At 39.8% G+C, this 14,502-nt stretch overlaps 1 protein-coding gene across 1 annotated transcript in view; it reads right to left on the reverse strand.

Annotated features, from left to right (window-relative positions):
* Positions 1-707: 707 nt before the first annotated feature.
* LOC5574758 overlaps positions 708-14,502 on the reverse strand; it is a 454,311-nt gene continuing 440,516 nt past the window's right edge. Inside the window, exons 5-9 of the mRNA XM_021838542.1 lie at positions 6,664-7,863; positions 6,392-6,604; positions 6,130-6,328; positions 5,627-6,066; positions 708-802 (exon numbers count right to left, since the gene is read on the reverse strand). Of these exons, the coding sequence (XP_021694234.1) occupies positions 708-802; positions 5,627-6,066; positions 6,130-6,328; positions 6,392-6,604; positions 6,664-7,863 (2,147 nt within the window). The remainder of the gene's footprint in view (positions 803-5,626; positions 6,067-6,129; positions 6,329-6,391; positions 6,605-6,663; positions 7,864-14,502) is intronic.

A 14,502-nucleotide genomic window follows, 5' to 3' on the forward strand; every position in this document is an offset into this window, starting at 1 on the left:
AGAACTCATGCCATAGGAATATCCCAGAACAATCACAGCTGCTCCATAATTCTATCCGATTCGAACTAAAAACTTCAACAACCACATCGAGTGATCCGCTTTAATGAGTCACTTTTAACGGCTGTCAGCTAACCAGTGCACTTTTGCCTTGGTTCACAGCAAAAGCAAAAGGACTAACTTTTCCTTGCCAATGTTCGTTTACTCAAGTTGACGTGTTTTCAAAATCGTAAAACCAACCAGTAAAACCAAGACAGGTCAGAAATATATATAGAGAAATAAACAACGCCAAATGAGAAGTTCATCTCGTCTCCGTACCATGGCACTGCTGACACTGTTTTATAGTCGGTACCGAAAGTGTTTGCCGTGATGGAGTGTCGTTTGGAAGTTGGAAACTTTTCACCGAGCCGGCTCAGACAGTTTCCTATTTCCCGGGAAGAGAACCTTGTTGAATAGTGACCGTCATGACGGTCAGTCACAACTTCTGGCTGAATTGAAGATGCTCATTTGGTAAAACGGGTTTCTATATCTTTATACGATGATAACTGGCCGGCCTTTCTGTACATACGGAAAGTTTACTTCGATCTACCAACAAGTCCATAGCTCCACTGACTGCAGAACAATAAAAGCAAACTGCCGAGCGATCGATGGACGGAAAGTGTTTGCCAAAGTAATTAAAGTTGCATTAGTTTTAAATTGAAAACGTAAAATTAAATGTCGGAAAAAGGTCCGATACTGGACAGGCTGGAGTGGGCCATTTCCGGTCCGGTTTGTGTGGTGCTCAACATGGACGTATCTAGGATTCCTAAAATGGAAGGGCGAGCAACTTCAAAAGTTCATTTGTGATTTTTCCCAAAAACGATAATTATACGTACATTTAAATAATTTCAGCAATCTCAACACAACGAGAATAATTCGGTAGTTTTCAATACTTATTTTACCGAATTCCATTTTTACCGAGATATCGGCGAACCTAACCAAGGTTCGGCAAAAAATTTAGAAATCTCTTCATACCAAAATCACCGAGATTTGGAGAAAAAAAATTAACGAGAGCTGTTGGATTAGGGTGGTTCACAATTTAAAAAGGTTTGAAATTCTAAACACCCATATCTCCCTTACCATCGTTACCATAAAAATAGTGTTCTGTAAATTTTCAACTTTCTAGGTTGTGACTTAAAGGTGGCCCAAAGACAAAGTAGGTTTATATGGAAATCACTATAGAGAAATATTGAGAAATGTTCCAAGCCCTTTAGTACTGCAATGTAAGAACAAACTTAACATCCCAAAGTGAAAACTCATTCTTCAAATCATAGAAAAGAAATTTGCTGAAGAGCGTAATTCAATCCGACGGATAAGAGAATAGATATTCCTGAAATTGTTAGCTATTATTTAGCTTCATATGTAATTATAGACCTACAAACATTTAAAAAAATCCCAAGCAAAATTAGCTCAAAATGGATTTGTTTCTTCAGCAGCTTCATTCATTAAGATTTGAAGAATAAGTTTTCACTATTGGATGATAAGTTTGTACTTACATTACAGTTTTAACGAGTTTGGGATATTTTTCAAAATGTCTCCATAGTAATTTCCATACAAACCTATAAAGACTTTGGGCCACCTTGAAATCACCACCTAGAAAACTGCAAATTTCACAGAACGCTATTCATATGGTAAGAAAGATATGGGAGATTGGATTTCCAAACTTTTTTAAATTTTGAACTGCTCTACTGTTGGATTCTTGGCAATTTCTCAACCAAACATTTCATTCAATGCTTCTAAGAAATTTTAGAGGTAGATTCCATCAGCACTGTATCCAGTAATAACTCTAGCGTCGAAGATGTTTTCGGAGTAGTTTTTCAAGGAATCGAACAGAAATTCCCCAACAATTTAACTCTAATATTGATTCCACCGAGACTGCATTCTCCAAAGATTTTTTTCAGTAATTTCTCAATGTATTGCAAAACGGCATGCGTTCATAAGTTTTAAAATAAGATTTTTATACCTCTTTAAACTACTCCAAGGAGTTATCAATTTTTTAAGAATTGCACTAATTATTTTTGCAAAAGTGGCACTAATGACACGTCCTGTGAATTTTCAGATTCCTACAAATATTTTCTTCAGTTCCTTCAGGGATAACACTCGGAATTTCCTTAGACATTATATCAGGGATGTTGCCAATTTATTTTTAGGTTTAGTTTTGTTTTTTTTCACTTATCATCCACTTGTTACATATTCGTTTAGGTTTTGTAAAGTTTCTAACGCCCTGATATTTAAAAAGAAATCATCAAAGATTCCTACATTTTTCTCTTTCCTGTGAAATTTTATTTGCAATTATTGATGAAACGCATCCAAAAATTTTTCATAAGTTCTGTTAGAGCTGTCCCCACAAAAATCACCAGAAATTCCGTTATAATTTCTTCTATATATACTTTCAAGCAAACCTTCTGGGATTCCATAAAAAATGAACACGAAAACTTCTTCATGAATCTCATTGGCTTCCAAAATTCATTCATAGATTCATGTTCAATCTACTTAGAGAGTTTTTTGAATTAAAAAAACAAATGTATCTACCCGATAACGATAAAATTTTATTACACCTTTTTAAATGTGAATTTTGACTCTATTGGCTGTTTTTACTCATAATGGTAAAGTGTCGAAACTACATAATTGTAACAACATTGTAAACTAATCTATACTCAAAAATAATTATCATAGCAACTTTTAAAAAATGTTTTTCGTCAAGAGAGTTTAGACCATATTCAAGTCCTATTATAACAAGGCTGTCAAAGATAAGTGACTAACTATTCAAAACCACAACAAATAGTGATCGTAGAACAGATTGTTTGATACGTTTCGAAAATGTTAAAATCGTATCAATTTTTAATATTCGTATATAAAGCCTCAAATGTTCTCGATTCAAATGAATGTAGCTCTGACATGAAGTGTCATAATATTATTCTTTAATTTACATTCGTTTTACTTATTATATTATATTTATGTTATTTCGTTTAGTATGTGGTAAGTCTAAAAGCTTTAAAATTGTTTGGAAAATAACAAATTTAGGTAGACTTTATTGTTGGTCATATTTTATAACTTGAAAATTCATCTTCGAGCCGCTTGCGCTACCTCTAAATCTTAATATTTTTGGCTCGAACTTTGAGGTTTCTTTTTTAATTTGATTTGAATCAAGAAGAGCACACGTTTTTTTTTATTTTGAGAAGTTTCGAAAAATTAGCCGCACCTTACTGGTCTTGCATTTCAGTGATTTGGTGCCTTCAACAAAGTATTTTGGAATAATTTGTACGTTATTGTGATTCCTTCAGATCTAGTCTAGATATATCATAACTGATCTAGATCCAAGTAAAAAAATAACTTCTGCAAAGTTGTTTATTGAAGCGTTTTTGACAGTTCTTTTGAAGACACTTATGTTCTACCTTTGACGCGTATGGCGTTGTATGACACTCTTTTTAAAAGAGTAAAAAATCTATTTTGACCATTTTTTTTTCGTGCAAACAAGTGTTAAAAAATATGTTGTTATTTATTTTTTAAAACATAATAATACCAAAGTGCAATGACATGATTTTTTACCAAACTGAATGGTAATATTTTACAAAATCCTGAATAACTAACGAAGCGGCAGATGGCGACAGCTAATCTTTTGTTGACGGTTAGTCTAGAATAATAGCTTCATTGTCGCGAAGGGAGAAAACTGTGGTTATGCTGGCTGGGACAATTTTTCGTTCTGAAAAGTTATTTAGATTTAGAAAACAAGCCGTGTTTACTTTATTTGAAATGGAAAACATGGTTTTAATTATACACTACACAATTATTTTAATAAAAATTAACTCAAAACTGAAAATTTTTACGTTTAAAATGCAGTGCTGTACTTTACAATTCAGAAGCTCACGTTTAAAACATCATCCAGAGCAGAAGCTTACAAGTTTAGACCAGAGTGATAAGTGAGAGATATCCTCAATTTTTGTAAGAATTCGATCCTTGGAATTACATAACAAGTTTTGTGCAAACTCTTTTCATGATTTAGGACTTTTAATGAAGCCTTCGAATAATTTCGTGTAAGGTTTTATTTTGTTAGGTGAACTTAAAAAAACCCAATACGTTCCTGCGCCTTCTGGCTTCGCCCATGGTGCTCGGTGTAAATGGAGCAAGAGCGAGAATTGTAAAATATGTGATTGCTTTCTCTGTGTCAGATGCAGGTTGCTAGTTAAGTTGTTTCGAGTGGCCAATCGTCTAATTGCGGTGCCAGAGTTTAATGTCTGTATCCACATGGACCTTCAAATTGCTAACACATTCCACATTCGTTTCCTAGAAACCGGTATCGGGAATCGTACCGAAATATCTCTTTGTTGAACAATTTACGAAAAGACAGTGCGTAGGAAATGTATTATCCTCACGAACTCCAAAAATTAAAAACATCAAGAAGCCCGGGAGTGACAAAATGATATATCGTTATGATTTGAATCTTGGTCTGCGAGCTGGGACGACGACAAATTTCCAAATAACTCATACGAGGTCTACCCCGCGTATGGGAGCAACCAACAACTCCACGACAACAACCGACGACTGGGGTGAAATAGTAGAAAGACATACAATTCGTGCCACAAGTCGGGATATTTTCACGCCGTTCGCTGACAAAATGATAAATTGGAATTGTTTGTGTTGTGGCGGTACATTCATGAGTAAGCACCGCGTTTGCATTGTGGAAAGGTTATTGTTCAAATTTAGGAGCAAGATTCAGGCTTTTTTGACGTCGTGGCTACAATTTAAGGCGATGTTAGGGAAAAGCAATCCCCATAGGCATTCGGTAAACGGATAAACAAATGCAAATTGGTAAAAAAGGTAATGAATCATATATTTTTGACCAATATTTAAAAGTATGATGGAGAATATTGTTAACTATTCTGAAAGTTATACATGCCTCAAAGAATATTTCAAGTTATTGAATGAAAAAAATAACTGAAAATATTACTTTCATAAAATCTTTTTCATTCGTGGTCTTCTGGACCGAATTTATAACCCTCGTATTACGGAATTCGTGAGAAAGTCATTAAAACTGATTCCACGCAAAATAAACTGCTTCGTAGAATGATGCTTACTGTATTGAAATAATAGCATGAAACGGACTCACCATTTTACTACCTTTTCTACGTCCTTCATCACACCAAAAATTGCGTGCAACTCTGCACTTGTATCCAATTCCATCTGTGATATAACACATGTCAACAGCGAAAGCAAGCAGCTTCAATTTCGGAATATCCACCATTACCAATCTAGAACCCTAACGAGTCCACAGCAAAGCACACAACTCACAAGGGGCGAGTGATCGTCTCTCAGAACTTTGGTGTCACAAACAGGCATTCACTCGCAGAAACACATCACAAGAGAGGCAAAGAGAGTGTATGTGCATCGGCATCAAGTGATCAGTAGGAAAGTTGTTAGTCAACAGCAAGTAGGTTCAACAGATACAGTAGATTAGACACAGTAGTGTGTTAAGATATGGTAGACACTCAACAGATAACAGGAAGTTTTCGATACACCATAGAAGACACAATATATGAGGGAGTGAGTGAAAGGAAAGGTGTTGGAGGAAGGAAACAGAAACTCAACTCACCGTTTTCCATGGCAACTTTGGCCTTGTAACCGCCGTAGTGGTTGGAGTAGTCGGACACGAACCGCAACGCCAGCAGCGGTCCCTTGGTCGTGTGCCGGAGCAGCTTCAGCTTGGAGCTCCAGTCACCGCAGACCTTTCGGGGGACTCGGCCGGTGTAGAGATCCGGCGGTGGAAGTCGGAGGTTGTAGCTGGGATCTTCCGGCTGGAGGATCAGGTTCGGAGTTTTGCTGGTGAAGGTCGACATGAGGCGATCGGAGATGTCAACCTTGGAGGGCAGAAAGCTTGATTTGCGTCGACGTACGTAGTAGCGACTTGTGCTGTGTCGCGGATTGCGCGTCTGGAAGAGCGGCACTCCTCCAAAGGCGGAGCGGGAAGGTTTGCTGTATGCGGCGGAGAAGTTGGCTGGTGGCTCCAGGATCTGGAGATAATCGTAAGTGCACCTGGGGATTGGATGAAAAGGAATCAGTTAGTTTTGCGCTGAGGTTATCAAGGCATTGACCTACAGTGGTTCATTTTCAAGGACTAGTTCCTCGAAGTCTACCACTATCCGATATCCAGGAGGGGCAGTGATCATTGTCAGGCAGTTGACGTTGTCGGGATAAGGCCTCGGAAACCCCGGACTCCAGATTGTGGCCTTTGGGCGGTCCATCGTCAGGGAGATCGTTTTGTTGCAATCATCGTGCCAGGTTTTCTCCAACGGCTCTGTGGAGAACACCCATATGAAATACGCTACTACACATTCAATTTAATGAAAGGATACAATACCTTCAACAGCTAGTCGTTCGCAGAGAAAAAAGTTACGTGTATCGCAGTCGCGATCATTCCACATGTAAGACTCTGACAGTGGACTTACACCCGAGGATATCCCCGGAGGAGTCTGGAACTGCCGTCGAATCTCAACGCAGTCCTGCCCGCTCAAACCATCATCGTTTGGTTGTCTGTTGTAGTTATGTTGCTGGATCCATCCGGGAAACCAATCTGTAATCAAAAGAACCATTTTGCAACCGACTTTCATTCAACTTTAGAAGAACTCTTACTAGAATACGTAAACGGCAGACTGTCGCTCCACCGGAAGTCCCCTTCCAGCATCCTATCCGATGCCCCGATCCAGTAAGCATTTCCGTCCCGATAGCCGGGACTTTTGAGCAAGAGCTGATCGATCAGTTTCTGGTCCGCCACGGATCGAATCGAGGCCAGATGGCCTCCCTGATGGTTGCACTCTCTCTCGGCTTCCATCCAGCTGAGCCGTTCGCTCTCAAACGGAGCGATACAGAACTGATTGCTTGCGATCCATCCGAAGGCACATTGTGATACGACATTCTCGATCGGATGCGAACTGTATTCGATGAGTAGTGATGGCACTGATTTTCTACTGCTACTACTACTACTGCTGCTATTGTTCGCGTCTGCTTCGGCTTCCAAAGCCGCCAGCAGAGAGTTCTTGCTGACTTGAATCACTATGCTATTATCACTAGAAAGCAGCGTATATTCCGCTGCTCTGCTGTAGCTATCTACGCATTGCACCCACCGATTCTGCGGCAGTTCAAAGACTTCAACGCGGAGTCCTCCGAAGCATTGGGGCATAAACACAACGCCCTGACTCAAACTCAGATCCACCTGTTCTCGATCCACCACACTAGAACTGACTGAATCTCCATCAGCATTGACCACCAGCCGTAGTCGCACTCGATTTCCGTATGGCAGGTGAATCTTGAAGCGGCAGTCCAGACCTCGCAAAGGCCTCAGTAGCACCGAACCGTTCCTATCACTCAGCGTTACATTGTAACAGTAATCCACTAGCCTATAGTTAAAACTAAACACCGCCCGATTGTGCACCACCAGGCTTGTATTGCGGTGCCTTTGAAAGTAAAACGTCCGTTCGTGCTTGGGCAATTCTTCGAGTTTACCACAAAGCAGTCCCGGCTGGGTGTCCAGCCGGCGTTCCCCGTTCACCACATGATCACGATCGATGCTCTTCAACGCATCACCTGAACCACTCATCAATCCATCTGCACTACCGCCAGAGATGGAATCGCTAAATTTGAGATAGCCCCCGTCGGCACGGCAGGGAATATTGAGCCTCGTTAGTTGTACCACCAGCCCGGGTGGCAATTGCTGTTGCTGCTGCTCCAGGTCCTCCAATCGTGAGGGAAAGCCTATTCTACAGTCGTCGTACTCCGCGGGCAGCTTGCCGGAGTCGAGAGATCCCGAGGTTTCCTTAAGTAGTAAGTTACATTCTGTGTGGGAAGAGAACGGAAAGAAAATGTTATGAGTTTTGAATGAAATGAAAAATGCTTTGATAAGGACAAAACAGGTCCCAAGAAATTCCGAAAAGTTTCCAATGTAGTCCCAATATGTTCCCTTGAGGTTCACAAGGCAATCACAGAAGTCTTCAAGTGATTTCCAGAGATTTAATGGGAATCCTAATAGAGTTGCGAAAATTCTCGGGGATTCTCTGAGTATGGCAAGTGACATTCAAAAGAATGCAAAGAATTTCCCAGAAGTACACCATCGGGCAAAAAAAAACAACGATTTATCAGCCAAAGGCTTCACAGACTAAACATTATTAATACTAGTCAATGGAAACACATCACCCAGCTGTCACTAATGAATTTTCCGTTCGACGAAAAGTTTCCTGGTGTTGGAGTCGAACCCTCAAACTTCTGGGAATCCCTGCTTGGAAACTTTTGTGATCGTCTCGTCGAATCGATCGTGGGTCCTTGAATAATGCAGAAATCCTGGAAAGAATCTTAAGGACCATTCTCATTGCGCCGTACCGGGCGTGGACGGCGTGGACCTTGACTCTTCCGGTGCCTGACCGGGTTATGTTTTGAATAACTTTCATGTGGTTTATATGTGAGCGTTCACATCAAAGCTACCGTGCCGAGCCCGGGGTCAAACCGGGGTGTTACCGAGCTGTCAAAAAATATCGTCAGCAATGCGAGAGGGATTCGCGATAAGGGCCAATCTGACAAACCAATAACAATGAGAAAATAATCAATGAAATTCTCATGTGCAATTTTTAATCTCAATTGGAGAAAATACACTTAAACTTCAACCTTTTCTCTTTAATTCACATTTCATAAACCTAGTTCTAAAATCCTCATGATTACCACACACATCTCCTACAATTACCCTAGCTATTTCGTACTCAAAAAATCTTATAAGGTTTCGCCTAAAACTCAATCGAGAATTCCAATATCGCCCAATGTTATGAGCCTGTAATCGATATTTTTTTCAGTGTCGCCTATTACTTTTGCTAAACACGGCGACTATTACTTTTGGTTTCAATTAAGCCCGCCATGTACGCCTTGTTTATTTTTTGTTTGCAGTGTCACCGTTTACTGTCGCCGTGTTTTGATTTCGATTTCAGATGCGCCCATCACTTTGATAAACAAAAACATAGGCGTAATCAATACAGTGTGTGGTTTTGCATGAGGTGAAGTTTCGTCTTCTACAAATTTGCGTTTTTTTGAATAGTTAAATTATCGATAGGGGAAAAGTATAAGTGCAGTGAATAGACAATCAAGCTATAATTTCAATGTTATATTTTATTGAATTGTGTACATTTTGTCAGTTTCGCCTAGTTCGCTAATCTTTCTAGAATGATATTTGGGACTCTCCGGTGGATGCACGGCTGGCAGCATATTCTTTGTCATGTGGGTGTAGTTTTGATTTCGCTGTGCATTACCAATGGGGCTCTGCATTGTTTTGATTTTGTATGTGATTTTGACGTTTACTGGCCTTGTTGTTTACTAATTTCACGGAGGAGTGAAAGAGGGCAAATGATTTTTGTGCAGAGCTCCATATAAAGAGAGGTGACAGATGTTTTTATCTAAGGTACACCGGGGCAAGTTGAAACAGCTGGGGTAAGATGAAATGGCAAGGTATCCTATTGAATTTTTATAATGTTGCTAAATTTGACTGCAGCAACAAAAAGTTAAAAGATGGAACAAACTTTTGGGGAAGAAAAATCTGATAAAATATATTGGCATCATATTCAACACTTCGCATTTCATCTTGCCCCACTCGTTTCAACTTGCCCCGGTGTACCTTATGTTATTTATCAACATTCATGAAAAAGATGAAACGCACCCGTGAAGGGTTTTCCTTTTTTTTGCGATAACTGACAAAGCCTGCTGCGAGTCTATTAGTCTGGTTCTATTGGGCTCTGAATTGTTTTGATATTGTATGCAATTTTGACGTTTACTGGCCTTGTTGTTTACTAATTTCACAGCAGCACGAAAGAGAGCCCCATAGGGCTCTGCACTGTTTTGATTTTGTTCGGGATTTTGACGTTTACTGGCCCTCTTGTTTACAAATGTTATGTAAGAGTGAAAGACAGAGGAAGATTTTTGTGCAGTGACCCATAAGCACTAGTGGACACGGCATAAAAATTAACAAGGCAGGCTTTTTACTGATGTAAATAACAAGTTTGATTGTAAACATGTGACGTCACTCCTATCGTACCATATACTTTCCGGACCACTAGGACCATTTTTTTTTCGCAAATTTGTTGGAGGAAGATGAGAATGAAGGGGGCCTTAGCCGAGCGGTTATTGTCCGCGGCTACAAAGCAAAACCATACTGAAGATGTCTGGGTTCGAATCCCGGTCGGTTCAGGATCTTTTCGTAATGGAAATTTCCTTGACTTTTCTGGGCAAATTTGTTTAAATCCAGCCAGATTGAAGTTTTTTAGTTCAATTTTGGATCACGTACTGTGCAAAATTGGTGCGCAATCAGTTTTATCTACGGCGTGGGTGTTACAGTTGGAATTTGTATGCAAACACTGGATCATATTAGGATATTACACATTACTCCAATAATTCCGTAAAGATATGTCTCCAGAGTTATTTGTAAACGACCAAAGATTTTCCCGGTGTTTCCAGAGGGGGTTTCCAGAAGATTCATCCAAGGAAACCTCCAGTATTCCACTAGCAAATTCGCATGGGATCTCTGTATTGATATTAAATCATAAATCTTTCTAGTTATTCTTGTATAATCACCCATCGAAATTTCATCAAGTATTCTTTATTGGCCAAGGAGCATTCCCACAGTAAACAGGTATTCTCAACAAATTGTTTATAAACACTTCCAACCCTTCATAAAAAAAAATCACCTTCACGAATATCTCTAGATGTTTTTTTAAAAATACTCTTGAAGGTTATTTTAAGTGGTAGTTAAATTTAGGGAATATATCACGCTGATTCGCGAAACAAATTTCTTGGCTAATTCTTAGTTCGTCTATTCAATTTTTGAATACCTATTACCCGTACTGGAAATTTAGTTGTTGGAGGATTCTACACGCAAAAAAATTGTGCGGTAAAAACTACCATTTTAGGGGGTTAACTTAAGCGCTCGCACCGGCAATTTTCAGCAGACCAGAAATGCGCTTGTCTGTAGTCGAAATCAGATTGTTGTAAATAATTTCTGTCAAATGTACCAGCAATGTGGTGGGATGTACCGTAAACATAGTAAATTGGTCTGAAATTCCATGGTAGTTTCAAGAATGGGCGTAGTCAGCTAAAATAGTAATTTTTACCACAGAATTTTTTCCCGTGTATGGATAGACAGTGACTTGCTTGGCTGAATGTTGTAAATTCGTTGAGAATGTGGTTCATACGGGTAGTTTTAAGATTAGCTGCGGGGCCTTTGTTCGACCGTCTCGATCTCTGAAAATGCTTTCAAAAAATTGTGATTGAGACTAACAGAGTTTTAAATTCTTATAGGAGTTCCTCCAAGTATTCCTTGAGAAGATCCTTTAGGTTTTCCTCCCAGAATTCCTTCAGAAGTTACTTTAGGGATTCATCCTGGAGTTCCTCGTGAAATTTATCCAGGAGTATCCAGGGATTCTTCAAAAAATTCTTCCAGAAGGATTTTTTTAGGGATTTGTAAAGGAATTCTTCCATGGACTTCTTAATGAATTCCTACAAAGATTCATGAGTTCTTCCAGGAGTTTCTTCAGGAATTTCTCAAAAAGTTCTTTCAGGAGTTCTTTCAATAATTCTTCCAGGAGTACCTACATGAATTCTTTCAGGAGTTCCTTCAGGAATTATTCCTAGATATCCTTTAAGAATTCCTCCAGGAGTTCCTTCAAGAATTCCTCCAGGAGTTTCTCTAGGAAATCCTTCAGGAATTGCTTCAGGAAGTCCTCCAGGAGTTTCTAAGGGATTCCTTTAAGAACTCATCTAGAAATTCGTTCAGGAATTCCTCCTGGAGTTTTTTTTAAGAAATCCTGCAGAAGTTCTTTCAGGAATTCTTCCAGGAATTTCTTCAGCAATCCTTCCAGGAATTCCTTCAGCAGTTACTTCAGAAAAATCCTACAAGAGTATCTTCAGGAATTCCTCCAAGAGTTCCTTCAGAAATTCCTCCAGGAGATCTTTCAGGAAAACCTTCATGGTTTCCTTCAAGAATTCCTCTAGAAGTTTCTTCAGTAATTCCTCCATGAATTTCTTCAAGGATTCTTCCAAAAGTTTCTTCGGGAAATACTCCACGAATTCTTTCAGGAAATCTTCGAGGATTCATTTCTGGAATTTCTCTACGAATTCCTTCAGGAGTTCCTTCAGGGGTTACTTCATGATTTTCTTCAGGAATTCCTACAGGAGTTCCATCAGGAAATCCTTTAGGAATTGCTTCAGGCGTTCCTCTAGGAGCATTTAGGGATTCTTGCAGGAATTCTACAGGAATTTCTGCAGGAGTTCTTTCATGTATTCATCAAGGAGTCTCTTCATGAAAATCCTCCAGGAGTATCTTCCGGAATTCTACCAGGTGTTCCTTCAGTAATACCTTCAAGAGTTCCTACAGGGATTTCTTCAGAAGTTTCTTTAGGAATTCATCCAGGAGTTCCTTCAGTAATACCTCCAGAAGCTCCTCCAATAATTCCTCTAAAAGTCTCTCCTGGGATTACTCCAGTAGTTCCTACAGGTATTTCTCCAGGAATTCTTTCACAGATCCCTCCAGAAGTTCCTTCAAAAATGTTTGCAGGAGTTCCTTCAGGACTTGCTCCAGAAATTCCTCCGGGAGTTCCTTCGGGAAATTCTCCAGGATTTGCTCCAGGAATTCTATTAGGAATTCCTTCAGAAATTCATCCAAGAGTTCCTTAAGGAGCACCCTCCAGAAGTTCTTTCAGGACTACCACCAGGAGTTCCTTCTGTTGTACCTCCAGGACTTCCTCTAGGAATTATTGTAGGAACTTTTTCAGAAGTTCCTTGAGAAACTCCTTCAGAAGTATCTTCAGAAATTCCTCCATAAATTCGTTCAGGAATTCCTCCAGGAAAATCCTGCGGGAGTTTCTTCAGGGATTCCTGTCCCCAGCAACACACATGTTATAATTGTGTATTATCAACTGATATATGACCAAAACTAGTCATATATAAGTTGATAATACACAATTATAACATGTGTGTTACTCGGGGTAGGTGTTTATTCAGCAGTATCTCCAGGAGTTCCTTTGGAATTCCTTCAGAAGTATCTACAGCCGTACATGTCGTTTGGATCTCCTGAATGTGACAAACTACGTACAACGAATGGATCAATGCACGAGTTCACTATTTGACGTCTGAGCGGTGCCGTGTTATTTATGTGGCCATGGTAACGAATGAATTTGGTACCGCTCAAACGTCAAATTAGTGAACTCGTGCATTGGTCCATAGAGACATAGTAGTCAAGTTCAGAATGGACCGATGCACAAGTTCACTAATTTGACGTTTGAGCGGTGCCGAATTCACTGGTTTCCATGGTCACATAAATAACACGGCACCGCTAAAACTTCAAATAATGAACACGTGCATTGGTCTATAGGTACCATTTCTAGTACAGCATTTAATCCCTTGGAACTGCAAAAGGTACCCAAGTTTGACAGATCACAGTACACTTTTCACGGCATTCTAGATTTTACTCTATTACCGTCTGTACGATAACATTTTGACGAATTGTAAGGAACATGGAGGTCCTAATTTTGTCTTTTATTCAATTTCATCTAACTCGTATTCCACTTTATCAATAAACTTAAAGGATACCGGTCTTGCTTTTCTGAAAAATGGTTGGGCATCGTGTTTCATCTCAATACTAACCACTGCGTGCTTTTAGAGCCCCTATCCTTTCGTGAATAACCCATGATTCTTGCAACAAACTACTGCCAGTCTTTCTTTAATTCCAGCTCGTTTTTAAACACCTTGGACGATATTATAGCCCAAAATTTCCCACCGAACGAATTTCTGGTGAATTTGGGCGGTTTTTGGTACAAAAACAACGTCATTGTCTCTGTACAAAATAATGTCAAAATAATGCTAAAATAATGTCTCGCCTCCGCAGGAAGAGCATCAGATGCTTCTGGAGGCACTCGGTGCGGTAAATTTCGCTGTTTATGGTACCCGTTGTAATTTACCGTATTGACACATAGCCTGCCAGAGCAAGTTTTTTTTTTTTGGCGAATTTGTCCATTTTTTTCTTCTTTATGTCTTCCGGAAAAATGCTGTACTAGAAATGGTACCTATAGATCAAACCGTGATTTGGCAACGTAGAACTCCAGCCCCGATATCTGCTTATTCTGGTAATTCCTTGCGCGGGATATGGATATGTTTTGTTGATCACGCCGGTTCGGTGCCTTCCCGACATTGCATACACGAAGCCCAGCTCGTTTCATGGTTTGCTGGATGAACCAGGTGAAAAGCTTGAAATAATCATACACCTTCTGGGCCTTCACAGGGTCAGCTGTCATCGATTTTCTTCCTCTTCCAGCCAGCCGCTCGGCCATCTGAGACTCCTTAAAATATTTTACCACCCGAGACACAGTTGTATGGGTGATTCCCAGTTGTCTTCCAATCCATCTCATGCTTACTGTCGCATTCTCCATGACGGCGCACAACATTCTCCGG

This window comes from Aedes aegypti, chromosome 1 (genome assembly GCF_002204515.2).
Source record: "Aedes aegypti strain LVP_AGWG chromosome 1, AaegL5.0 Primary Assembly, whole genome shotgun sequence".
Lineage (NCBI taxonomy): Eukaryota > Metazoa > Arthropoda > Insecta > Diptera > Culicidae > Aedes > Aedes aegypti.